Here is a 26,398-nt window from a genome sequence, read left to right as displayed (position 1 = left end):
TCTCTGCGGCACATTTCTTGTTTTAAGAAGTGGCAGAATTAAGCAAAAAGACTAATGGAGATATTATTTATTTTCTTCAGATTTTTGTCATCTTTGTACTGACCAAGGTTGCCTTAACGTTTTCTTGAACTGAAAAACACAGTCTATATCACGTCCTCTCAAAAACTGCTTTAGAGAAAATGAGGAAAGGACACAGTTGAAGAGCTGCATCAGCTATTTTGTGAGCTGGTTTTACTAGATAGATATTTTCACACACAGAAGGAGAAAAGGATGAGAAGTGTTCAGTCAGGGGAAAAAAAAATAGAGGTTGTAATTTTATACCTAAACTGGTCTTGAGTGATCAAGAGAGGCTTGCTCAGAGAACAAGACATCTAAGCTGAGTCATGGCAGACAGACAAGAGTTAGCCAGGGAAATAGTGTTCAGAACTTAGACTGCAAGGGCCAGAAAGAGGTGGGAGATGAGGCTAGAAGGATTACCAGAGACCAGATCTTGTGGGATCTTGAATGTCACTGAAGGATTTTCAGCAGAGCAGTAACATCATCAGATTTGTATTTGTTTTAGTAGCTCACTCCAGCTATAGACTGAAGTGCCTTGGCACAGGGCCTTCGATATATAAGAGCTAAACAGATATTTTGCAGAAAGAAGAGAATAGAAGTATTTACTAGTAGACCAGGTGCAGTGGCTCACGCCTGTAATCCTAGCACTTTGGGAGGCCAAGGTGGGTGGATCACTTGAGGTCAGGAGTTCGAGACCGTTCTGGCTAACACAGTGAAACCCCGTCTCTACTAAAAATACAAAAAAATGAGCTAGGCATGGTGGTGGGCGCCTGTAGTCTCAGCTACTCGGGAGGCTGAGGCAGGAGAATGGCGTGAACCCGGGAGGCGGAGCTTGCAGTGAGCCGAGATCGCGCCACTACACTCCAGTCTGGGTGACAGAGTGAGACTCCATCTCAAAAAAAAAAAAAAACCAAAACACGTTGTAGTTACTAGTTAAGGAATGGATTAGAGAAAGGGAGGGCTGGAAGTAGCAAAGCATTCAGGTGCTCCCCTTTGTTGCCAATCACCTAAGCCTGATTTTCCAGCCACCTAGTGTTGCCTTTTGAGGCTGGAGCCCAGGTTCAGCAGCAGCATGCTCCAACCTGTCCAGAAGGGATTTTAGCCTTCACAGCTTTCATCCCTGGCCTTCTGGGAGGGGGGGCAGAGAGAGAGAGAGAGAGAGGGAGGGAGGGAGAGAGAGAGAGAGAGAGAGAGAGAGAGAGAGAGAGAGATTTACCTTCCTTTTTCTTTGTTTTTACAGCATGTAATAAAGGATTATTAAGGATCCAGAAGGGTGATTTTCAACATTCTATATCCAACCCAATCAAATGTGAAAAAGTTTTTTGTGAGCTTATTTAGTACTATAAAATTTTGAGCTTCACCTGTCAAAACCCAGCTGTAATCTGTAGTCCCTGCTCTTTTGCACCTTTGCTTTTTGATTATCCCAAGTATTAGAAAGTGTATGCTGTGGATCAGATACTAGTCAGCTGACTGTGGAGATTGTTGGCTAGGTGCTGGTGTACTGGAGAGTTTTTAACAATTGTATGTTCATCTCACTGGGAGTTTTTCTGTGTGTCTGTGTGTCTGTGTATGTTTAAAGGATAGTAGCAAGAAGTAGGCCAGAATGAGGTAAAGTAGGGGAGAAAAAGTGATTTAAAAACCTTGAAGATATTGAAAGCTATGAGGGTCCTCCAATCCTATCAGGAGGGGAACGTGAAAAGAGGATGCAAGCATAGACTTTGGGTGAAAATCAAATTTTTCAGTATATTAGGAATTGCTCAACTAAATAGCGAAAGAAAGCTCAAGATGTGAAAGAAATTGAGTCTCTGAGAATTCTGGCTTCTCCGAATAAGAAGAAATCAGCAGGGGTGGCTCGTACCTGTAATCCCAGCACTCAGAGAGGCCGAGGCAGGAGGATCATTTGAGAAGAGACCAGCAGCAGCTGCAGAGGTGGGGCAGATAAGTAGTGGAGGTTGATGGGAGCTGAACTTATATCTGTTTGCTACTCCAGTCATAGAAAGGGTTACATTTACATGTCATGTGCAAAAATAGCTGAAGAATATAAGGTATGTTTAATAAAAATTGCAACAATTCAGAATAAAGTGATGGCTACATAAGAAGGATTTTATATTAATGCTGGTAAGTGTAATTATAAAACCCTTTCTTATTTGATGGAGGCTTATTAACACCTATAACATTTCAACCAATCATAAGTAAATCTAAATAGACTTAGTGTTCACATTTCAGACACAGTATAAAGAACTTACCTTTATTCAGAGTTTAGATTATCTGACCTGATTCCATTCTTTGTGCTTTAGCCAAGAGGGAGCTTACATTTCAAGTATACTACCTTATTAGTATATTTCTTTTTCCTGCACATCCAGGCGTGATGCACCTCCATACACGTAGTATGGTCTCAAATGTAGAAAACACAAATTAATGCCTGAGATGAAAAGTGATCTTATTTTAAGTCATTCTGACTCTCTTGATGTTAATCTCTTGAGAAGTTAGGTACCTCAAACAAAACAACAAAAATAAAACAGGATGTTAGGGGAGTATTCGTATTACCTTATTCAGCTCAAACATGAGTACTGGAAAATGATACCCAGCTTCCACATGCTTCTGGGAGAGATGTCCAAAGTCACTTGTGTCTGGGGACTGAACTCTGGAAGTGACTTCTTTATCAAAGATCAAGATGAATTGTGTGGTGTTGAATGAGTCAAATTCAGTTAAGAGAGCTGCCTGTTGTTATCAATAAGAGTCTTTGCTAATAGATAACTGACCATCTCTTTTTGATACTGGTGTATGGGTCAAGGTTTATCATGTTAGAAAATAGTGGAGTGGCTTGATTTGTTTTGTGATCTGTTGCTGTGAATGCCTGTGACAGGGAAAAACATGCTCTGTAATTACTAATTATCCAGATGTTACAGGCCTTCTAAAGCTTTCTTAATGTGAATAATTCCCTAGCTTTGTCCAGTTTGCCATTACATGTTTCATATCACATATAAAAATACTTTGGAAATGTACTCTTTTTAATTAGTAAATTTAAAAATTTGATTTGCTGTTGTCTGTTACTTTCTCAGTAGAAGTGATTAATCATTTTCTAAGACAGCTAGGAATCATTTTTCCTTCTAATATAAGGAGGACATTTTTCTCACTTTTAACATACCTAAAATAAGAATGTTTTATACAAGATGACATCATAGATTCAATTAAATATGGAATCATGATTCAACTAAGTAAATTCCAAGGACGCTACAATTGTATAATCAGTATAAATGCAGTATAAAATTATTTCATTTCAGAGCTAAAAATAAGTTGGTAATGTCTTAAAAGTAATAGCCCAACAGTTTGGCAATATCTTTAAAATTTTAAATAGTCATGCTCTTTATCCAGAAATTTTACTTCTAAGAATTCATTTTATATAAACACTCGTGTGCATAAAGATACATACATACATATACAAAGCCGTTTGTTGTGGTATTATGTATAGTCCAATGGTTAAATAAGTCATGGAATGTTCACACAATAGAATTTTATGAAAGTTAACTTGAGGTAGATGTATTTGTGCAAATATGGAAGGATGCACAAAATCCTTTTTTTTTTTTTTTTTGAGACAGGGTCTCACTCTGTCACTCAGGCTGGAGTACAATGGCACAATCATGGCTCAGTGCAGCGTCTAACTCCTGGGTGCAAGCAGTCTTCCTGCCTCAGCCTCTCAAGTAGCTGGAACTACAGGCACACGCTACTGTGCCAGGTTAACTTATTTTATTTTAATTTTTTTGAGACAAAGTTTTGCTCTGTCGCCTAGGCTGGAGTGCAGTGGCGTGATTTCGGCTCGCTGCAGGCTCTGCCTCTTGGGGTCACGCCATTCTCCTGCCTCAGCCTCCCAAGTAGGTGGGACTACAGGCACCCGCCACCACACCCAGCCAATTTTTTGTGTTTTTAGTAGAGGCGGGGTTTCACCATGTTAGCCAGGATGGTCTCGATCTCCTGACCTCGTAATCTGCCCGCCTCGGCCTCCCAAAGTGCTGGGATTACAGGCGTGAGCCACTGTGCCTGGCCAACTTACTTTATTTTTTGTTGAGATGGGATCTGACTTTGTTGCCCACGTTGGTCTTGAACTCCTGATTTTTTTTTTTTTTTTTTTTTTTTTAGACAGAGTCTGGCTCTGCTGCCCAGGCTGGAGTACAGTGGCCGGATCTCAGCTCACTGCAAGCTCCGCCTCCCGGGTTCACGCCATTCTCCTGCCTCAGCCTCCCGAGTAGCTGGGACTACAGGCGCCCGCCACCTCGCCCGGCTAGTTTTTTGTATTTTTTAGTAGAGATGGGGTTTCACCGTGTTAGCCAGGATGGTCTCGATCTCCTGACCTCGTGATCCACCCGTCTCGGCCTCCCAAAGTGCTGGGATTACAGGCTTGAGCCACCGCGCCCGGCCTTGAACTCCTGATTTTAAGCAATCCTCCCGCCTTGGCCTCCCCCAGGTGCTGGGATTACAGTGGTGAACCATCTCGCCCAGCCCAAAATATACTTTTTAAATAGTAAAGGCAAGACAGTATGTAGCATATAATCTGATTTTTATAAATAATATGTTTATACTTGTAATATTTATAACATTATTATGTTATAATAATATAAACATATGCTACTATGTTTATAGACATTGAGACCTGGAAAAATATATACCAAACTATTGAGGCAGGATTATTTTTGGGAAGTGGTGGGTCTAGGGAAAATTTTTACTTTAGCATTATATATGTTTAGATATTTTTGCAATGTGTATTTTTTTCAATCTTTTATTATGGTAAAATAACATAAAATTTATGCATATTGTAAATTTTAAAGATAGATTTTAAGATTTTAAAGTCTTAATTATTTTATTTATTTATTTTGAGATGGAGTCTTGCTCTGTTGCCCAGGCTGGAGTGCAGTGGCACGATCTCAGCTCACTGCAACCTCTGCCTCCTGGGTTCAAGTGATTCTTCTGCCTCAGCCTCCCAAGTAGCTGGGACTACAGGCATGTGCCGCCACACCCAACTAATTTTTGTATTTTTAGTAGAGACGGGGTTTCACCATATTGGCCACGCTGGTCTCAAACTCCTGACCTCGTGATCCACCTGCCTTGGCCTCCCAAAGTGCTGGAATTACAGGCGTGAGCCACTGCGCCCTGTCTATTATTATTATTACTTTTAAGACAGAGTCTCACTCTGTTGCCCAGGCTGGAATGCAGTGGTGCTATCTTGGCTCATTGCAACCTCCGCCTCCTGGGTTAAAGTAATTCTCATGTCTCAGTCTCCCGAGTAGCTAGGATTACAGGCACATGCCACCACACCCAGCTAATTTTTGTATTTTTAATAAAGATGAGGTTTCCCTATGTTGGCCAGGCTGGTCTCAAACTCCTGGCCTCAAGTGATCCACCCACCCTGGCCTCTCAGTGTGCTGGGATTACAGGTGTGAGCCACCATGCCGGGCCCAGTTATTGTTCTTAATGACTTTTACTCTAAGTATGGATTCTTCTGATTTAATGCTGGGAGCTAAATGCAGTACTAACTCGCTTTGCCACCCTAATTGTGAATTTTTCTGTCTCTGTCCAAATCTAATCTCTGATCTGGTGATGACTGGCACTGGCACACTAAGATCATTTTATTTCTGATACATTCCTTATGCTGTAGAAGGTAAGTTGAATTCAGTTCAGCAAGCATGTATTGCAGACTTCCTATAATTTGAGAAAAATGTTAGATTGCTAGAGAAACCTAGATGAAAACACAGGAGTTTTTCTTCTGTTTTTCTTGTCCATCTTTTTTTGGGGGGGTGGGGTGGGGGACAGGGTCCGGCTCTGTTGTCTAGGATGCAGTGGAGTGACACAGTCAGCTCACTCCATCCTCCGCCTCCTGGGCTCAAACTATCGTCCCTCTTTAGCTCAAGTAGCTGGGACTACAGACAAACCCTGCCATGCCTGGATAATTTTTGTATTTTTTGTGGAGGCAGGGTTTCACCATGTTGCCTAAGGTGGAGGGTTTTTTTTTTTCCTTCCCCCCTCCTCAATACAAGGTGGTACAGAGGTGACACAGAAGAGGGAGACGGGAAGGCATGCGGTGTCAAGAATGGGCTTCAGAATGGAGGTGGTGATGTCTGAGCCATTTTGAAGGATGGATAGTTATTTGGATATTCCAGGCAGAAGAAACATAATTTATCAAAGCAGGGGAATGTGAAATGGAAAATTAAAATATCCCCTCCTCTTCCTCTCCACCCTGCACTGAGTAGTGCCCTAATTAGTGTTGTGATATCCTATTTCAGAAATTAGTCATTGCTGCTTCTGCAAGAGGTCAGTACCTTAGAAATTAAGGAAAAATGGCATGACTGCTTGTTGGCTTGCAAGGAATTCCTTGAACTATACCTCTCTGCTTTATGACTCAACCCACCTACACATCTGCCTTTCCCTCTATCCCTATCTGTCTATCTATGGAAAAATCCTAACAGGTAAGGGCACTTGGTCTCAGTTCTCGCCCTGGTCCTTAAAGCCCAGCTGTGCCACTCATGGATCATATGCTAACCACTTTGTAAAAATAAGCCAAGAATAGGAGCAGGTGGCCGGGCACCGTGGCTCACGCCTGTAATCCCAGTATTTTGGGAGGCCGAGGCAGGTGGATCGCTTGAGGTCAGGAGTTGGAGACCAGCCTGACCAAAACCCGTTTCTACTAAAAATACAAAAATTAGCCAGGCATGGTGGCATGCGCCTGTAGTCCCAGCTACGTGAGAGACTGAGGCAGAATTGCTTGAACCCAGGAGGCGGAGCTTGCAGTGAGCCAACATCATGCCACTGCACTCCAGCCTGGGCAACATTTCGACACTCCCTTTCAAAAAATAAAAAGAATAGGAGCAGCTACTTTGAGACTAAAAATAACATATTCCACTTATCTTTTTGGGAAAGATGAGAAAAGAAGTGTTTCAGTGTTATCCATAGATGTGGGGGGAAATGGCTACTCTTTTATCTTGGTGGTAAAGGTATTATTTCTTTTGTTACGAATGAGATTGGACATTTGGAGATATGTTTACTGGTCATTTGTGCTGCTTCTGTAAACTACCTGTCCATTGCCTAAGCCTATTTTTATTTTATTTTATTTATTTATTTATTTTTTTCGAGATGGAATCTCGCTCTGTTGCCCAGGCTGGAGTGCAGTGGCCCCATCTCGACTCACTGCAAGCTCCGCCTCCCGGGTTCACGCCATTCTCCTGCCTCAGCCTCCTGACTAGCTGGGACTACAGGCGCCTGCCACCATGCCCAGCTAATTTTTTGTATTTTTTAGTAGAGATGGGGTTTCACCGTGTTAGCCAGGATGGTCTCGATCTCCTGACCTCGTGATCCACCTGTCTCTGCCTCCCAAAGTGCTGGGATTACAGGTGTGAGCCACCGCACCCAGCCTCTATTTTTTTTATGTTGGGTTGTTCATCCCCCCACAACCCCATCTTACTTGCAAGGGCTTTTTTTTTTTAATCCTAAAGATACTAACATTTTAATTGTACCATAGGTATTTGCCAATGCAGATGGACGAGAAAAATCAGTGAGAAGTGTAAGAATTAGAAAAGAAGTAAAACTATTTACAGTTTATAAGATAATTTATCTAGAAAACTCAAGAGAATCAATGACAGAATTAACTTAAAACGTATTTGGTCAGCAAGATACAACATTAGTACAGAAATCAATAACCTTCACATATGCAAATAATAAGCAGTTAAAAGATACAATAGTACAGCAAACTTCATTTACAAAAGCACTAAAGGTAAAATATATTTAGGGATAAACTTAAGAAATGTCTAAAACCTTTATGAAAAAACTTTAAAACCCTGAAAGACAAAAAAGTAGACCTAATAAGCGGAAAGACATCCGTTGTTCTTAGGGCAGTTTAACACCACGAAGATGCCAGGTCTGTCTAAATTACTTTACAGGTCTAATCTAATGCCAGTAAAAGCAGTATCAAATTTATTTATAGAGTTAGAAAACTCATTTTTGAAGTTCATTTGGGAAAATAAACATATAAGAATAGCTAAGAGAACACTGAGAAAGAAAAGGTACAAGGAGTGACTACACATACCAGATATTAAAACATCCTATAGAGACTGTAATTAAAACAGTTTAGTATGGCACACAGATTAGCAGGCAGACCATTGGAATAACAAGTTCAGAGGTAGACAGGTGTATATCTGGGAATTTAGTATACAATAAAGATTACATTACAAATCACCAGGACAAAAATGTACTTTTAAATAAGTGACACTAGGACAGCTGGAAAAAGATTAATTAGATCCGTATCTCACACCATGTATAAGCATAAACTTCAGGTCAGATGTGGTGGCTCACGCCTGTAATCCCAGCACGTTGGGAGGCTGAAGTGGGCAAATCACATGAGGTCAGGAGTTCAAGGCCAGGCTGGCCAACATGGTGAAACCCCATTTCTACTAAAAATACAAAAAAATTAGCTGGGTATGGTGGTGAGTGCCTGTAGTCCCAGCTACTCAGGATGCTGAGACATGAGAATCACTTGAACCCAGGAGGCAGAGGCTGCTGTGAGCCGAGATTGTGCCACTGCTATCCGGCCTGGGCGAAAGAGAGACTTTGTCTCAAAAAGAGTATAAGCTTCAAAAATCAGAGATCTATATGTAAAAAAGAAACTATAGGCCGGGCGCAGTGGCTCAAGCCTGTAATCCCAGCACTTTGGGAGGCCGAGACGGGCGGATCACGAGGTCAGGAGATCGAGACCATCCTGGCTAACACGGTGAAACCCCGTCTCTACTAAGAAATACAAAAAACTAGCCGGGCGAGGTGGCGGGCGCCTGTAGTCCCAGCTACTCGGGAGGCTGAGGCCGGAGAATGGCGTGAACCCGGGAGGCGGAGCTTGCAGTGACCTGAGATCCGGCCACTGCACTCCAGCCTGGGCTACAGAGCGAGACTCCGTCTCAAAAAAAAAAAAAAAAAAAAGAAACTATATTAAGTGCCAAATGAGCCCCAGGCACCGTGGCTCACGCCTGTAATCCTAGTGCTTTGGAAAGCGAAGGTGGGTGGATCATCTGAAGTCAGGAGTTTGAGACCAGCCTGACCAACATGATGAAACCCCATCTCTACTAAAAATACAAAAAATTAGCCAGGGGTGGTGGTGGGCGCCTGTAATCCCAGCTACTCAGGAGGCTGAGGCAGGGGAATCTCTTGAACCCAGGAGGCAGAGGTTGCAGTGAGCCGAGATCATGCCACTGCACTTCACCTGGGCAACAAGAGTGAAACTCTGTCTCAAAAAATAAAGTACCAAATGAAAACATCACAAAACTTTGCTATAATCCAGCCTATAGAAAGCCTTATGCAAAGGCTCAGAATGCAGATGTAATTTTAAAAACTACATAAAATATTTTTTTGTGGTTAAAAAACACATAAATGTATCTTTTTGACAGTTTTTAAGTATGCATTACAGTACTGGTAACTGTATGCCTGTTATTGTACAGCAGATCTCTAGAACTTCTTCATCTTGTGTGACTGAAATTCCATACCTGTTGAACAACAACTCATTTTCCCCTCCTCTCAGCCTCCAGCAACCACCATTCTACCTTCCTGCTTCTGTGAATTTGAGTATGTCATATAACTGAAATCATGCAGTATTTGTCTTTTTGTGATTGGCTTATTTTATTCTACACAGTGTCCTCAGGGTTCATCCATGTTGTGGCAGATGATGGGATTTCCTTATTTTTTAAGGCTGAATAATATTTCTTTGTATGTATATACCATGTTTTACTTATCTCTTCCACCACAGTGGGGATTTTGTTGCTTCCACATCTTAGTTATTATGAATAATGCTGCAGTGAATATGAGTACAAATATTTCTTTGAGATCCTGTTTTCGGTTCATTTGGAGATATATCCAGAAGTGGAATTGCTGGATTGTATGGTAAATCTATTTTTTTAATCTTTGAGGAAACTCCGTACTATTTTCCACAGAAGCTATATTGTTTTACAGTCCCACCAGTGGTGCACAAGCATTCCAATTTCTCCAAATCCTCTTCAATACGTATTTTCTGATTTTTTGATATAGAAAAAATTCTAATGGATGTAAGTAAGGTATGGCCGTTCTAGTGGCTGTGAAGTAGTACCTCATTGTGGTTTTGATTTTCATTTCCTTGAAGAAAGTGATGTTGAGCATCTTTTCATATGATTGTTGGTTGTTTATCTTCTCTGGAGAAATGTCTATTCAAGTCCTTTGCCCATTTAAAAAATTGGGTTAATTTTTTTTTGTTACTAGGTTATAGAAGGTCTTTATTTTGGATATTAATACCCTACCCAATATATGGTTTGTAAATACTTTCTCCCATTTCGCAGGTTATCTTTTTATTCTGTTGATTGTTTCTCTGATGAGCAGAATTTTTTAAGTTTAATGTAGTCTTATTTGCCTATTTTTGCTCTTATTGCCTGTGTTTTTGGTGTCACATTCAATAAATTGTTGTCAAATCCAATGTCATGAAGCTTTTCCCCTCTATTTTCTTCTAGGAGTTTTAGTTTATGGCCTTACTGGTTAGGTCTTTAATCTATTTTGAGTCAATTTTTGTATATCATGTTAAATAAGGGCCCATTTTTCATTCTTTTGCATGTGGTTATTCGGTTTTCCTAACACATTTGTTGAAGAGACTATCCTTTTCCCTTTGTGTAGTTTTGGCATCTTTGTTGAAAATCATTTGACCTTCTATGTGAGGATGTATTCCTGGGCTCTCTATTGTTCTGTTGGTCTTTATGTCGGTCTTTATGCTAGTACCAAACTATTTTGAATACTGGAGCTTTGTAATTATATTTTTTTTAAACAGGGACAGAATCTCACTGTGTTTCCCAGGCTGGTCTTGAACTCCTGGGCTCAAGCAATCCTCCCCACTCAGCCTCCCAAAGTGTTGGGATTACTTGTGTAAACCACCATGCCCATCCTGTAATAGTTTCGAAATAAGGAAATATAGGCCGGGCGTGGTGGCTCATGCCTGTAATCCCAGCACTTTGGGAGGCCAAGACAGGTGGATCACTTGAGGTCAGGAGTTCAAGATCAGCCTGACCAACATGGTGAAACCCTGTCTCTACTAAAAATACAAAAAATTAGCCAGGCGTGGTGGCAGGCACCTCTAATCCCAGCTACTCAGGAGGCTGAGGCAAGAGAATTGCTTGAACCCAGGAGGCAGAGGTTGCAGTGAGCCGAGACTATGCCACTGTACTCCAGCCTGGGCAACAGAGTGAAACTCTGTCTCAAAAAAAAAAAAAATATATATATATATATACACACACACACACACACACACACACACACACACACACAAATTAGCTGGACGTGGTGGCACATGCCCATAGTCCCAGCTACTTGGGAGGCTGAGGCAGGAGGATCACTTGAACCGGGAGGCAGAGGTTGCAGTGAGCCGAGACCGCACCATTACACTCTAGCCTGGGCGACAGACCGAGACTCCATTTCAAAAAAAAGAAATATAAAGACTTCAGCTTTGTGCTTCTTTTTAAAGATTATTTTGGCTATTTGGAATCTTTTGAGATTCCGTGTAAAAAGTTTAGAATTGTTTTTTCTATCTCTGGAAAAAAATGCCATTGGGATATTGATAGGGATTCCATTGAATCTTTAAAATGCTTTGGATAGTAACAACATTTTAACAATATAAAGTCTTCCAGTCCATGAACACAGGATCTCTTTCCTATGTCTTCTTTAATTTCTTTCAGAGATGTTTTACAGTTTTTAATGGACAAGTTTTTCACCTCCTCAGTTAAGTCTATTCCTAAGTATTTTGTTCTTTTTGATGTTATTATAAATGGCATTATTTTCTTAATTTTCTTTTCAGGTAATTCATTGTTAGTGTATAGAAACACAACTTTTTTTTTTTTTTTAATTTTTTTAAGAAACAGGGTCTCCTTCTGTTGTCCAGGCTGGAGTGCAGCAGTGTAATCATAGCTCACTGTAGCCTCGACCTCCCGGGCTCAAGTGATCCTCCTTTTCAGTTTTTCTGAAAGAGTTTGAGAAAGATTTACATTAATTCTTATTTAAATGTTTGATAGAATTCTCCAGTGAGGCTGTCAGGTCCTGGGCTTTTCTTTGTTGGAGAGTTTTCAGTTACTGATTCAATCTCCTTACTAATTACAGATCTGTTGAGATTTTCTGTTTTTTCATGATTCAGTCTTGGTAGGTTTATGTTTCTAGGAATTTATCCAATTTTTTGTAGATTATCCAATTTGTTGGCAGGTATGATTCCTAGTAGTCTTTCTTTTTCTTTTTTCTTTTCTTTTTTTTTTTTTTTTTGAGAAAGGTCTCTGTCACCTAGGCTAGAGTGCAGTGGCACGATTATGGCTCACTACAGCTTCAGTTCTCCCACCTCAACCCCCGACCCCCAGCCCTGGGTAGCTGGTACTACACGAACAGACACGCCCATGGCCAGCTAATTTTTGTGTTTTTTGTAGAGACAAGGTGTTGCCATGTTGCCCAGGCTGGTCTTGACCTTCTGGGCTCAAGTGATCTGCCCACCTCGGCCTCCCAAAGTGCTGAGATTACAGGCATCAGCCCCTGTACCCAGCCCATAGTCTGTTATAATTCCTTTTATTTCCGAGGCATCCAGTTGTAATGTCTCTTATTTCTTATTTTAGTTATTTGAATCTTCTTTCTTTTTTTTCTCAAGAAAGCTGAGGATTTGTCAATTTTGTTGATCTTTTCAAAAAAGCAACTCATTTGTTGATTTTGCCCCCATTTCTCTGTTCTCTATTTCATTTAATTCTACTCTAATCTTTATTATTTCTTTTCTTTTCTTTTTTTTTTTTTTAAGACGGAGCCTTACTCTGTTGCCCAGGCTGGAGTGCAGTGGCACGATATCAGCTCACTACAACTCCCACCTCCTGGGTTCAAGCAGTTCTCCTGCCTTAGTCTCCTGAGTAGCTGGGATTACAGGTGTGCACCACCACACCTGGCTAATTTTTGTATTTTTAGTGGAGCGGGGTTTTACTCTGTTGTTGACCAGGCTGGTCTGGAACTCCTGGCCTCAGATGATCCACCTGCCTTGGCCTCCCAAAGTGCTGAGATTACAGGTATGAGCCACCACGCCCAGCACCTTCTGCTAATTTTGGATTTAGTTTGTTCTTTTTTTAGTTCCTTATGGTGTAGTTTGGTTGTTGATTTGAGAACTTAATTCTATAATAATTTTTAAAAACCCATCTTCTGCATAGTTTGAAAAAAGCCATAAACAATGTCAAAAAAACAGATGCCATACTGGAAGAAAATATTTTTCTTTCTTTCTTTCTTTCTTTCTTTCTTTCTTTCTTTCTTTCTTTCTTTCTTTCTTTCTTTCTTTCTTTCTTTCTTCCTTTCTTTCTTCCTTTCTTTCTTCCTTTCTTTCTTCATTTCTTTCTTCCTTTCTTTCCTTTCTTTCCTTTCTTTCCTTTCTTTCCTTTCTTTTCTTTCTTTTCTTTCGTGTCACTCTGTTGCCCAGGCTGGAGTGCAGGTACTGCAGTCATGGCTCAGGCAGCCTTGACCTCCTGTGCTCAAGTGGTCCTCTTGCCTCAGCCTCCTGAATAGCTGGGCCTATAGGCACATGCTATCACATGGCTAATTTTTTATTTTTTGTAGAGGTAGTGTTTTATTATGTCGCCCAGGCTGGTCTCGTACTCTTGGGCTCATGCATTCCTCCCATTTTGGCCTCCCCAAATGCTTGGATTACAGGTATGAGTCATCACACCTGGCCCGAAAATATAATATAAGGAAAAACAAACAGAGAAGGCTGATAGAAAAAATGGCCAAATGACATGAACATTTACTTCACTTAAAAACAGACAACATAAAATGGCCCTTAAGTCCTCTATAAAAATGTTTAATCTCATTAATGATCAAGGAAGCACAAATTAAAACTATACTAGGATATGAATTCTTAGCTATCAAGTTGGCAGCAATCAAAAAGCTAGACAACACACTCTGAAGGTTAGGCGGTGAGGAAGTAGGTACACCTGTACATTGCTAGTAGTAATGCAGTGTGGTAAAAACTGTTTTGGGAGAGGAATTTTTCAAGATGTGACAAAATTTAACACATATTTGCTTTTTTATTTAGAATTCTCTCTTGTCAGAATTTACTCTGAAGGTAAGCTCTGATTAGTGTAAAAATATATTTGCAGAAGGCTATTTGTTGCATTATTTTAGGTGCAAAATATTAGAAACATCTACATGCCCAGACATAGGATAATAGTTAAATAAACTGTGTACAGTAGAGTGCTATACAGCTGTAAAAAAGAATGAAGAAAGCTGATAGCTGATAGAGAATGATTTCCAGGGTATATTGTTAAGTGGAAAAGCAAAGTGCAAAAAAATACAATATGCTTACTTTTGTGTATGAAAGACAGGGAAATGAAAAGATATACATGTCTGCTTATTTTTGTAAAAAATAGTAAATATGTATGTATCTACTACCTATAGCAAAGGTAGGTGGGATTGGGGCAGAAGTGATTGTTCGGGTAGTAATACTTCTGTAAGCTAACTTTTTGGTATAGTTTTGACTTTTGGAACATGTTAAATTTTAATCAGCAAGATTGGGAAAGACTTACAGAATATAAACAAAAAAATGATGACCCTAACTATGTGAACTGTGTAACCACATCAAAGCGGGAAAGGATGAGAACTAACTCAAACAGTTTTTGACCATGATACTTTAACTATATGTCCTCAGTCTAAAGACCAAAAGGACTACAAATAAATACTGAACACTAGTTAGAAGATTTATTTTTCATATTGACATAAGATAGTAATTTTTGGCTGGGTGCAATGGCTCACGCCTGTAATGCCAGCACTTTGGGAGACTCAGGCGGGTGGATTGCTTGAGCCTAGGAACTTGAGAGCAACCTGGGCAACACAGTAAGTCTCCATCTCTACCAAAAATACAAAAAATTAGCTGGGTGTGCATCTGTGGTCCCAGCTACTCACACGAGTTTGAGGTGAGAGGATTGCTTGAGCCCGGGATGTGGAGGTTGCAGTGAGTTGAGATCATGCTGCTGCACTCCAGCCTGGGTGACAGAGTGAGACCCTATCTCAAAAATAAAAAACAAACAGTTTTTAAAATGTACTTCCTGTGTATGGTAGGATTGAGAAATGAGTAAAATATATTGATAATATTGTGACCCAGGTTTCATCCTATTAGAGAAGGGAATTATAAGTGAAAAGAGGGAAAATTAGAATGATGTTGAATTGGAAATGGAGGTATTAATATGAACTCATCATTTTAAATATAGTTAGTAACAGATGTAGTTTTATGTGTATGAATTTCTTGATCCACCAAAAGGGCTTAGAAAAGATTTCCCAGGCCGGGTGCGGTGGCTCAAGCCTGTAATCCCAGCACTTTGGGAGGCCGAGACAGGCGGATCACGAGGTCAGGAGATCGAGACCATCCTGGCTAACACGGTGAAACCCCGTCTCTACTAAAAAAATACAAAAATCTAGCCGGGCGAGGTGGCAGGCGCCTGTAGTCCCAGCTACTCGGGAGGCTGAGGCAGGAGGATGGCATAAACCCGGGAGGCGGAACTTGCAGTGAGCCGAGATCCGGCCACTGCACTCCAGCCTGGGCAACAGAGCGAGACTCTGTCTCAAAAAAAAAAAAAAAAAAAGAGAAAAGATTCCCCAATAGCACTGAGTACCCCTGCTTCTAAGATCTTGGTTTTTTTTTTTTTTTTTTTTTTTTTTTGGAGACGGAGTCTCGCTGTGTCGCCCAGGCTGGAGTGCAGTGGCCGGATCTCAGCTCACTGCAAGCTCTGCCTCCCGGGTTTTTACGCCATTCTCCTGCCTCAGCCTCCCGAGTAGCCGGGACTACAGGCGCCCGCCACCTCGCCTGGCTAGTTTTTTGTATTTTTTAGTAGAGACGGGGTTTCACCGTGTTAGCCAGGATGGTCTCGAACTCCTGACCTCGTGATCCGCCCGTCTCGGCCTCCCAAAGTGCTGGGATTACAGGCTTGAACCACCGCGCCCGGCCTAAGATCTTGGTTTTTAAATACCATTCATTCTTCACTAAAAGGAGCCACGTTTCCTTGAAGAAAGGTATAATTCTAGGTCTGGAGCGGGAAAGTACCTCAGGAGCATAAAATATCTTATGTCATAAAACAGCTGCTCAAAATGATGGAACTGTGTCTAAAGGACATAAGAACCAGCATGAAGGGACTCCTGTTGGCCAAATCTGCAAAAATATGAGCATCAAAATAATGATAGTAACAGAATAGTCATGGAATAAAATGAAAATCAGTGGGCTCATTTTGATATAAATAACTAGGGGAGAAAGGAAAGCTTTTTTTCTTTTTTTTTTTTTTTGAGGTGGAGTCTCACTCTTTCACCCAGGCTGGAGTGCAGTGGTACAATCTTGGCTCACTGTAACCTCTGCTTCCCAGGTTAAAGCAGTTCTTGTGCCTCAGCCTCCCAAGTAGCTGGGACTACAGGCATGTGCCACCATGCTCAGCTAATTTTTGTATTTTCAGTGGAGACGGGGTTTTGCCATGTTGGCCAGGCTGGTTTCGAACTCCTGTCCTCAGGTGATCTACCCTCCTCAGCCTCCCAAAGTGCTGGGATTACAGGCATGAGTCACCGTGCTGGCCTGGAAAGCTTTTTCTTATAATACATACCAACTAATAAATATAGAAGAAATGGTGGAGCTATAAAATTATCGTATTGTAATATAGTAGTTGATTCCGTGCACACTTCAGCAGCACATATACTAAAATTGGAATGATACAAGGAAGATTAACATGACCCCTGAGCAAGGATGACACACAGACTCATGAAATGTTCCATTAAAAATAAAAAATATTTTTCAAAAAATGGTGGGCACAGTGGCTCACACCTGTAATCCTATTCACTTTTGGATGCCAAGGCAGGAGAATCCCTTGAGCCCAGGAGTTTGAGACCAGCCTGGGCAACATAGGGAGACCCCATCTCTATTAAAAAAAAAAAATTGATTCCAGCAAGAATTATCAATGGGTGCTAAAACTAGTGAGTTGAAAGGTTGACAAAGTATGTAACATTTACATAGTCTCAAAAGTATCCTCCCATGAATTACTTATTAATTGCAAAGGGAAGAATGGTAAGTTTACAGTGAGTTTATTTGGCAGATACCATATTCACCACACTAACCAACTTTGCAATTCAAGTTATATTACCATAATGGAGCGAGACACCTCCTGACATCATGTTTTGAGAAAGACATTATTTCTGGCTGGGCATGGTGACTCATGCCTATAATCCCAGTGCAGCATTTTGGGGGCTGAAGCAGGAGGATTCCTTGAGACTGGTAGTTGGAGACCAGCCTGGGCAATGTAGTGAGACCCCATCTTTACCAAAAAAAAGAAGAAGAAGACAACAAATTATTTCTATGGTATTTCTGCCAAAATGTATAACCTGAAACTAATTATAAGGAAATATCAAGCCAAAATTAAAGAACATTTTACAAAATAACTAGTCTGTACAAAAAATATCAAGATAATAAAAGAAAAAGTAAGGCTGAGAAACAGTCCTGGATTATAAGAGAATCAAGAGATAGGACAACTAAGTAGGATTTCCTCCAGTAGATCCCATATCAGGAAAAAAGGTGGGAGGAAAACCTGTAGAGGACATTATTGGGACAATAGACTATTTTGGAATATGGTTTGTGGGTTAGATAATAGTTTGTATCAGTGTTGAATTTCTGTATTTTGGCTGAGCTCATTGACTCAAACCTGTAATTCCAGCACTTTAGGAGGCTGAGGCAGGTGGATCGTTGGAGCCCAGTTCAAGACCAACCCTGGGCAATATACGTAGCAATACCTTATCTCAAGAAAACAAAACAAAACAACAACAACAACAACAAAAACCAAGAATTTCTGGGGTTTCTTGTTTTGTTTTTTTGAGACGGAGTCTTGCTCTGTCATCCAGACTGGAGTGCAGTGGTGTGATCTCGGCTCACTGCAAGCTCCACCTCCTGGGTTCAAGTGATTCTTCTGTCTCAGCCTCCTGAGTAGCTGGGATTACAGGTGCATGCCACCATGCCTGGCTAATTTCTGTATTTTTAGTAGAGACAGGGTTTTACCATGTTGGCCAGGCTGGTCTCAAATTCCTGACTTCAAGTTATCTGCCCACTTAGGCCTCCCAAAGTGCTGGGATTACAGGTGTGAGCCATTGCACCAGGCCAGTTTTTCTGGATTTTGAATAATGTCCTGGGGTTTTATAAGAGAAAGTTCCTTATTTTTAGGAAATAAGTTTGAAACATTTCTGGAAAAAGAAGTATATGTACTTTGATCTCAGCAGTTATTGGAATTAAGTCCAAGAAAATAGACATGTTCTTAGGTGAAAATACTGAATTATTCTTTCTATGAATAGTTACAAAAATTGGAAATAACCCAGTATCTGATAATAAGGAGTTGTATAAGTAAATCATGGCACATTCATGCAGTGGAATACTAAAACTTTTGTCATTGGTCTGTATTTACACAGTGAGATGTTTCTAGTTGTATTAGTGGAGGTTTTTTGGTTGCAAGAAACAGAGCCTGGCGAGGTGCAGTGGCTCACACCTATAATCCCAGCACTTTAGGAGGCCGATGCGGGTGGATCACAAGGTCAGGAGTTCGAGATCAGCCTGACCAACATGGTGAAACCCTGTCTCTCCTAAAAATACAAAAATTAGCCAGGCATGGTGGCGCATACCTGTAGTCCCAGCTACTTGGGTGGCTGAGGCAGGAGAATGCTTGAACCCAGGAGGCAGAGGTTGCAGTGAGCTGAGGTTGCGCCACTGCCCTCCAGCCTGGGCAACAGAGCGACACTCCGTCTCAAAAGAAAAGAAATAGGCCAACTTACATAGGCTACCTTAAATAGCTGAGGTAGGTCATAGAAACAAATCAACATTTGAGAAACCCCTAGAAAGGATAGATAACTCTGGAAATCTCAGCCTTGAAGTTTAAAACCTTCCTTCTTTCTAGGGCATTGTCGCATTGTCATTAAAGTGATTCCATTTTAGGACCTGCAGTTTCCTGATTCAGAGTTTAAATTCAAAAACAAACAAACAAAAAGACCTCATTGTCTAGCTCTTATAAGGGGTATATTTACTTTACAGAGAAGTATGGAAGGATAGTTTGTGTGTGGATTAGGCCCATTCCTAGACAAAAGGAAACTTTTTTGTGACTTAGGAAGCTACCTCAGCTGTTATCTACCTCAGTAAGATTTTGTAAGAGGTTTTGTTTGTTTGTTTGTTTTTTAAAGCAGAATACAATACTGTATACAGTATGATTTAATTTTGTGGAACTACAGAGTGAGCTTTGGGGTGGGGGTAGAAAATGGAGAGTTTTCTTTGGATGTGTTAATTTTGAGATTCCTATTAAACATTCAAGTAGAGAGCTGAAATTTTTTGTGCCCAAAGTGGCAAACAAGTAACATCTGCCCTTATGTTTTTCTAGATCAAAATCAATCCTTCTCTTCCTGTGGCATAGAACTGAGGGGTCTCAACAAAGTTTTCTTTCAGACAGTTAAGAAAATCCTAAGCTTCTTTTCTTGAAAAATAATGAGTGTTCTCCAGGCACCTGCACAGCACTCATTCCATTTGAGGCAGGATTTCCTGCCTGGCACAGATGCATGTTAGACTCAGTATTCTGTCCCCACCCACCTCCCCACATCTCTGTCAACTCTTTGTCTGGTATGTTAAGCAGTCACACATCATCCTGGACTTCATTTTCCTCCTCCATAAAATTATCCTTGGCTTCTTTTATTTTTGTTTTTGATTTTTATTTCTAATTGGTCTTAATCAAATTATAAATAAAAATCACCTGAACATTCCCTTTACCTTTTTTTTTTTTAAAACAATTGAGACAGTGATAGTTCAGCTCACAGTGGTAAACACATTTAAGAGCCAGAAGCTGATAAATGCAAATGTTTTATTTTTCAGATATCCACACAGAAGCAGTTCAGGCTGCACTGGCAAAGCATAAAGAACAGAAGATGGCTTTGCCCATGCCAACCAAAAGGCGATCCACATTTGTTCAGTCTCCTGCAGATGCCTGCACGCCTCCTGGTAGGTTTATCAGAACTTTTTCTCTCTGACAGGTACTACCTTGATGTTCCTGAAATAAGTTCTGCTTTTTCTTTTCTGAGGTAAGAACCAGAATCTTCTCCCCACCATTACAGGAATATAAGAGAACACTCTGAGGTGGCAGATTTTGCTTGTCATCTCATAACACACAAAAAGATGCCTTAAGAGTAAAACTATTCAAAACAAAACAAAAAACTTTCCTTCTGAATTTCCAGTCTTTTTTTTGGCTGTAATCTCCAAACTTATGTAGTCATAAATACAGGCCAAATCTTAGGCCAAAATCCTGCTGTGTTAAATAGCCACTTTCATTGTCACCAAAAATATTACCTGTAGTCATATATTTAATTCATTCATACTCCTGAACCAAATGCTTCATCTCTGCAGCAGGCATGAGAATAGTTGGACTTGGGACAAAAGTTTTTATGTCATTAACGATTATGGAAGAGCAATCATGCAAAGTTGTAATGGACCTGCAAAATGTATATAAGTGTGTTTATGTGTATGTGTTAATGTATTTTGTACACATTTATATATTTTTTAAGAATCTACTTTTTATAACGGGGTCATGAGATCAGTGGGAACTAGGTATCTTCATCCCATCCCTGTTCACCAGACTTGAATCCTTATGCACCCTAAGGTAAATTTAAGAGTTATAACTTCATATTTGAGGAATAACTGGAAACAACCTAAGTTGTCTTGTCTGTCCATAATCTTTCCCAGAGTTTTTTAAAACCTTTAAAAAAATTTTTTTTTATACTTCTCTAGTGGAAGCTCAAAAAAAAAATTTTTTTTTAAATCAAATCCCAGACAAGATCTTGATACAGGCCTTTGAGACTAAACATAGTAAATCTATTTCACAGCCTCAATATAGTGTCTCTCTTTCTACTTTCATGTTACTGGTAATGAAATCTTTGAGAACAAATTTCCCCATACTTTTTTGGCCTAAACTACGTACTACGTCTTTGGGGAGATTCCTAGGTTGCCTTGTGGTTGACTTTGATTTACAGCTGTCAAGTTGTTGAGCTGTTCATACTGATCCTATTCCCTGATCCAGATTAGTATTAATAGTTTTCTTCTCGGTTTTGGCTAACTTCTCAGAGCATTTGGGTATGCTGTGGGCTCATTAACTGTGTGTGCTTTTTTTCTTCACATCTGTGGTGTCAATATGTTTGAAAGAGAAATAGCTCTGTGGCTTCAAGTGTTTCTCAAAATGTAGCACAGGATACCTCTAGCCGGCTATCACCGTAAGACAGTTTGTGTCTATAACGGTGCATACCTCAAACCTACTCGTTGAAAATCTTGGATGGTTTCCCTTCCACATTAGTACAGCACAAGTTGGGTCATCGTGGACAAAAAGGGCTCTCAGTTTAGTAGCTATTCCTTTTTGGCAGATTACACTGCAGTGTGGCTGAGGGTTCAGTTGTAATAAATGGCAAAGGGTAGGGAGCAGCATGACATGTAGTTCTTGGAAATAATCCCCTCCAAAGCTGTATCAAAGATATGCAGGTTCAGAGTAAATAGGCTGCCCTTATGGCTTTGGGTGAAATGTGAGAGTGCAGCAAAGGACCTTGAGAGTGTTCAGGAGTGGAAACCTTTTTTGTCCCCTTTTACAAAAGTCACTGCCTGAGGGGAATTCACCAGCTCTAAAAACAAACCGCAGCTGTTCATTGCTGAATGAGACTGTAGTCCTTTCAAATTCGCTATAGGCCTCTGTGTTTCTAGATACTAATGTTCTCCTCTATCTGCAGCCTTGAAGTTGTGGCCTAATGTTCTCGATCATACTATGTGTTTTATACATAATAATTTCATGATTCCAAAGATACAGTCCTTTCTCCTAAGACTTGTATTCAGCAGAACAGAGTAATAAAAAGGTTCTGTACCCATTTATCTCCTGTTCTGGGGATGTCTGGATAGTATCTGAGAAGCCTTCATGTGCTGTGAGGGACATCTGTGTTGTCAAATAGAAGAGGAATTCTCTCACAACACGGGGAAACATTGAGTGCACCCTGCATAGTGATTTCTCACACAGCCCCCACATAGGGTATCTTGATGCTGTCATGCAACAATTACACACATGCCTAAGACAAATACTTTGCTCTAGTGAGGAAATGTGGGAAGAACTCTTATCATAAGTTTTCCATTAGCCCCTTTCATTTTAGGGAGTAGAATTTGCTGTTCCCACAATTAGGGATCGACTCCATTCTCTCCAAGATCTTAGGAGCTACCAATTGGCTGTTTCCAATGCCTATTGTAGTTTAATCCTACATCAGTATCTCCCAGAACTTGTTACAGCCTAACCCAGCGATGTGGAATAGGTTTTATCTCACATATGTACTCTGATAGCCACGGAAACACTGAAGCTTAGAAGAATGCCGAGGCTGTGTTCAAGGGAAGGGAGGAGGAAGAAAATTTACATTAATCATTGCCATTAAAGGCTTTAAAAAAAAAAAATCAGCTTCTGGCCAGCTCCCAAAGTGACCTAAAGCCAGGTGTGGTGGCTCTTGCCTATAATCCCAGCACTGTAGGAGGCTGAGGCGGGCAGATCAGGAGGTCAGGAGTTCGAGATCAGCCTGACCAACATGGTGAAACCCCGTCTCTGCTAAAAATACAAAAATTAGCTGGGTGTGGTGGTGTGTTCCTGTAGTCCCAGCTACTCAGGAGGCTGAGGCAGGGGAATCATTTGAACCCGGGAGGCAGAGGTCGCAGTGAGCCGAGATCACGCCATTGCACTCCAGCCTAGGTGACAGAGCGAGACTCCATCTCAAACAAAAGTGACCTAAAAACAGTGTGGTGCCGGGCACGGTGGCTCATGCCTGTAGTCCCAGCACTTTGGGAGGCCAAGGCAGGTGGATCACGAGGTCAGGAGATCGAGACCATCCTGGCTAACACCGTGAAAAGATGTCTCTACTAAAAATACAAAAAATTAGCTGGGCGTGGTGGCGGCATCTGTAGTCCTAGCTACTCGGGAGGCTATGGCAGGAGAATGGCGTGAACCCAGGAGACAGAGCTTGCAGTGAGCCGAGACCATGCCACTGCACTCTAGCCTGGGCGACAGAGCCAGAGTCCGTCTCATAAATAAATAAATAAATAAATAAATAAATAAATAAATAAAACAGTTGTGGCCAGGTGTGTTGGCTCATACCTGTAATCTCCACACTTTGGGAGGCTGAGGTGGGAGGATTGCTTGAGCCTAGGACGAGACCAGCCTGTGCAATATAGTGAGACCCCATCTCTACAAAAAATTAAAAAGTTAGCCAGCTGTGGTAGTGCATGTCTGTGGTTCCAGCTACTTGAGAGGCTGAGGTGGGAGGGTCGCTTGATCCCCAGAGGTCGAGGCTGCAGTGAGCTGAGATCAATCCACCATACTCCAATCTGGGAGATAGAGTGAGACCCCATTTCTTAAAACAAACTAACAAACAAACAAAAAGTTGTGCCACTCTTGCAGGGAAAAATTAGCCTAACATTTTACAGGATTTAGTTGCATCTTTCTTTGTACACTGCCTGAGATGTTACAGCATACATCATAAAGCACATCTTGGGTCAAGGCTCTCACTCTGCACTTGCTGTCCTGTATGCACCTGGTTTCTGGGATAACTTCTAGAGTGCACCAGCCAGTTAGCTTCTTTGGGAGGCACTCAACACATAACTGTTTGAATTACTGAATTGATGAAAATTTAGAGCTGCTCTTTTTGAAGGATTTAATAAAAAGGATTAAGGAGAAAAATATGTTAGAAATTTTGGCTTTATTTATAGTATATAGTCTGGAAAATATGGTAAATAGTTGGCATAGGAAATAATTTGTCTTTTGTTCACAAATCACTCTCAAATGATAAGATGTCAGTCACCCTAAAATTTGCTTATTGATTAATTTCTATCTTGTGCATTAGAACATTTGATTTCTCTAAATTGGTAACAATCTATGGTTCTTTTCTGAAAAAGGCTTGTGGCCTTTTTCAGAGTCTTTTAGACTGCTTGAATTACTGCCATCCAGTTCCCTTTATGTGCTGAAATCATTTACTAATGTCATGAGGCAATTACCTCAGCTCTTTCTTTGTAGGGGTTCTTTGTGTAATGCTATTACTCATTCATACGGAAAAGCACAATGCAAAAACTACAGCATATATTTTTTCCCTCTAAGCTTTTTCTGCACCCTTGTGGACTTACCCTTTGCTGCATTCTGAGAGTGCACAGATGACCAAATAGACCACATAATGACCCTAAAGCACAGTAAGCTATTTCAACTGGCTTAAATTTAGAAGTGTGTCTCACACAGGGCTCCGCTTGAGAGTAGCTAGAGTAACTCATAGGGCCAGAAGACAAGGAGATTTTCCTTTCCTTTTTTTTTTTTTTTTGACACAGTCTCTGTCACCCAGGCTGCAGTATAGTGGCTCAGTCACAATTCACTGCAGTCTCAACCTCCCAGGCTCAAGCAGTCCTCCCACCTTAGCCTTTCTAGTAGCTGGAACTGCAGGTGCATATTGCCACATCTGGCTAATATTTTTATTTTTTGTAGAGATGGAGATGGGGTCTCACTATGTTGCTCAGGCTGGCCTCAAACTCCTGGGCTCAAAAGATCTCCCACATCAGCCTCCCAAAGTGTTGGATTATAGGCATGAGCCACCACACCCTGCTCTGTATTTCTGTATGTGAAAATGATACCCAGGAACATACTGGAATATTATCCTTTTAACCTACTTTAATAATGCTTCATGGAATTATAGTACATTATGGTATGCAAAGGACTTTCACATACTAATGACTGCCCTGTGTCATTTGTTTCTCATAAATTCTCTGTAAAGTAGGAAGGGCAGATTTAGCGATAAGGAAATAAGCAGGTTCATAGTCGCTAAGTAATTTGCCCCAGGTCAGATAGCAATTAAGTGTCAGACTCAAAATCTTCTTGGTTGTGTTCATTTTTCCACTAAAGTGTCACGTTTATTTAGAAAATTCTTTTTACTTTATAGCCTATAATCCCAACACTTTGGGAGGCTGAGGCCCAAGGATCCTTTCAGCCCAGGAGTTTGAGACCAGCCTGGGCAACATAGCAAGAGATCTCATCTCTACAAATGATTTTTTTTAATTCCTTCATAGTACTAAATAAAATAAAATTTTAAAAAGTTAGCAGGGCATGATAGTGTGTGCCTGTGGTTCTAGCCACTCAGGAGGCTGAGGTGGGAGAATCACTTGAGTCAAGGCTACAGTGAACCATAATCACAGCACTGTACTCCAGCCTGGGTGACAGAGTGAGACCTCAACTAAAAAAAAAAAAAAAAAAAAAAAAAAAAAAAAAAAAAAAAAATCCTCTTTCCCTAAAAGACACTCATGTATATGCATGGTACTGGAATGAGTATTTTTATAACCAAATTAAATAACTGTTGCCTTCTGAATGCTTATAGTCCTAAATATATGTCAGTCAGTTAATTTGAACTTAGAATACCTGCTGATTTACCAGGTTGGGGAGTCTTCCCTAAATATTCTAATTTTAACCTAAACCACAGAGTAAACAAAGTTGGCAAATCAGACCTCCATAATAAATGTGCTCTAATTAATACAGTCGGATCATTTTAATAGTGTATTTTATGATTGGTGTGGGGTATGACCAGTGGTCCACAATTGCTTGGGAGACTAGTGAATATCCAATGTTCTTTAAGCCAAAGTACAGTAAAAACCCACTGTATCCGGCTGAATTTGTTTCAATGCCTGACTGTAAAATTTAAGGTTTGCTGATAAGAGTAATGTTATGGTTACCATTTATTGCATGCCCTCAGTCTACCAAAGGGCTAGGTGCTTAACATATATTTTTTTCATTTTTAGTTAATAGTCTTCTACCCCATTTTGTAGATGAGAAAACAGGTTTAGAGAGACTCAATAACTTGCCCAGACTTCTGTTTTTAGACACATAGTCAATTAGATAACCTGAAAATTCCTAGAAAGATAGGGGAAAGATAATGTTCTTTTACAAATGCTGTGTAAAAGGTAACCATCTTTTTTTTAAATGTATACAAGAGCAAGGGAGAATGATGAACACTGAAAATCAGAATGATGAGGTGGTGCTTACTTCTGCTGGGCTGTGGGGAGGAGAATCAGTAAACCAGGGACCTTAATTTTAACTATAATAATAAAATCTTGGGCTGTCTAAGGTTGCAAGCTGGAATTAAGATCCCTGGGGGGACTTGCATCTTTAGCTGTTGGGTGAATTAGAAAAAAGGAACCTGTCAAAAAAGCTTGCCTGAGGCCAGGCGCAGTGGCTCACACCTGTAATCCCAGCACTTGGGGAGGCTGAGGCGG

At 40.6% G+C, this 26,398-nt stretch overlaps 1 protein-coding gene and 1 non-coding gene across 5 annotated transcripts in view; both read left to right on the top strand.

Moving 5' to 3' along the window:
• Positions 1-26,398, top strand: part of LOC105474366 (disco interacting protein 2 homolog B) — a 263,589-nt gene that overhangs the window by 144,230 nt on the left and 92,961 nt on the right. For all 4 annotated transcript variants that reach the window (XM_011728986.3, XM_011728988.2, XM_011728987.2 and 1 more), the window contains exon 4: positions 19,967-20,092. In XM_011728986.3, coding sequence (XP_011727288.1) covers positions 19,967-20,092 — 126 coding nt within the window. The remainder of the gene's footprint in view (positions 1-19,966; positions 20,093-26,398) is intronic.
• Positions 16,751-16,857, top strand: LOC112425288 (U6 spliceosomal RNA). The gene has a single exon (XR_003016358.1). It is a non-coding gene; the product is annotated as a U6 spliceosomal RNA (small nuclear RNA).

The sequence above is a fragment of the Macaca nemestrina genome, chromosome 10 (assembly GCF_043159975.1).
Source record: "Macaca nemestrina isolate mMacNem1 chromosome 10, mMacNem.hap1, whole genome shotgun sequence".
Taxonomy (NCBI): Eukaryota; Metazoa; Chordata; class Mammalia; order Primates; family Cercopithecidae; genus Macaca; species Macaca nemestrina.
This window is presented reverse-complemented; position numbering and strand designations above follow the sequence as displayed.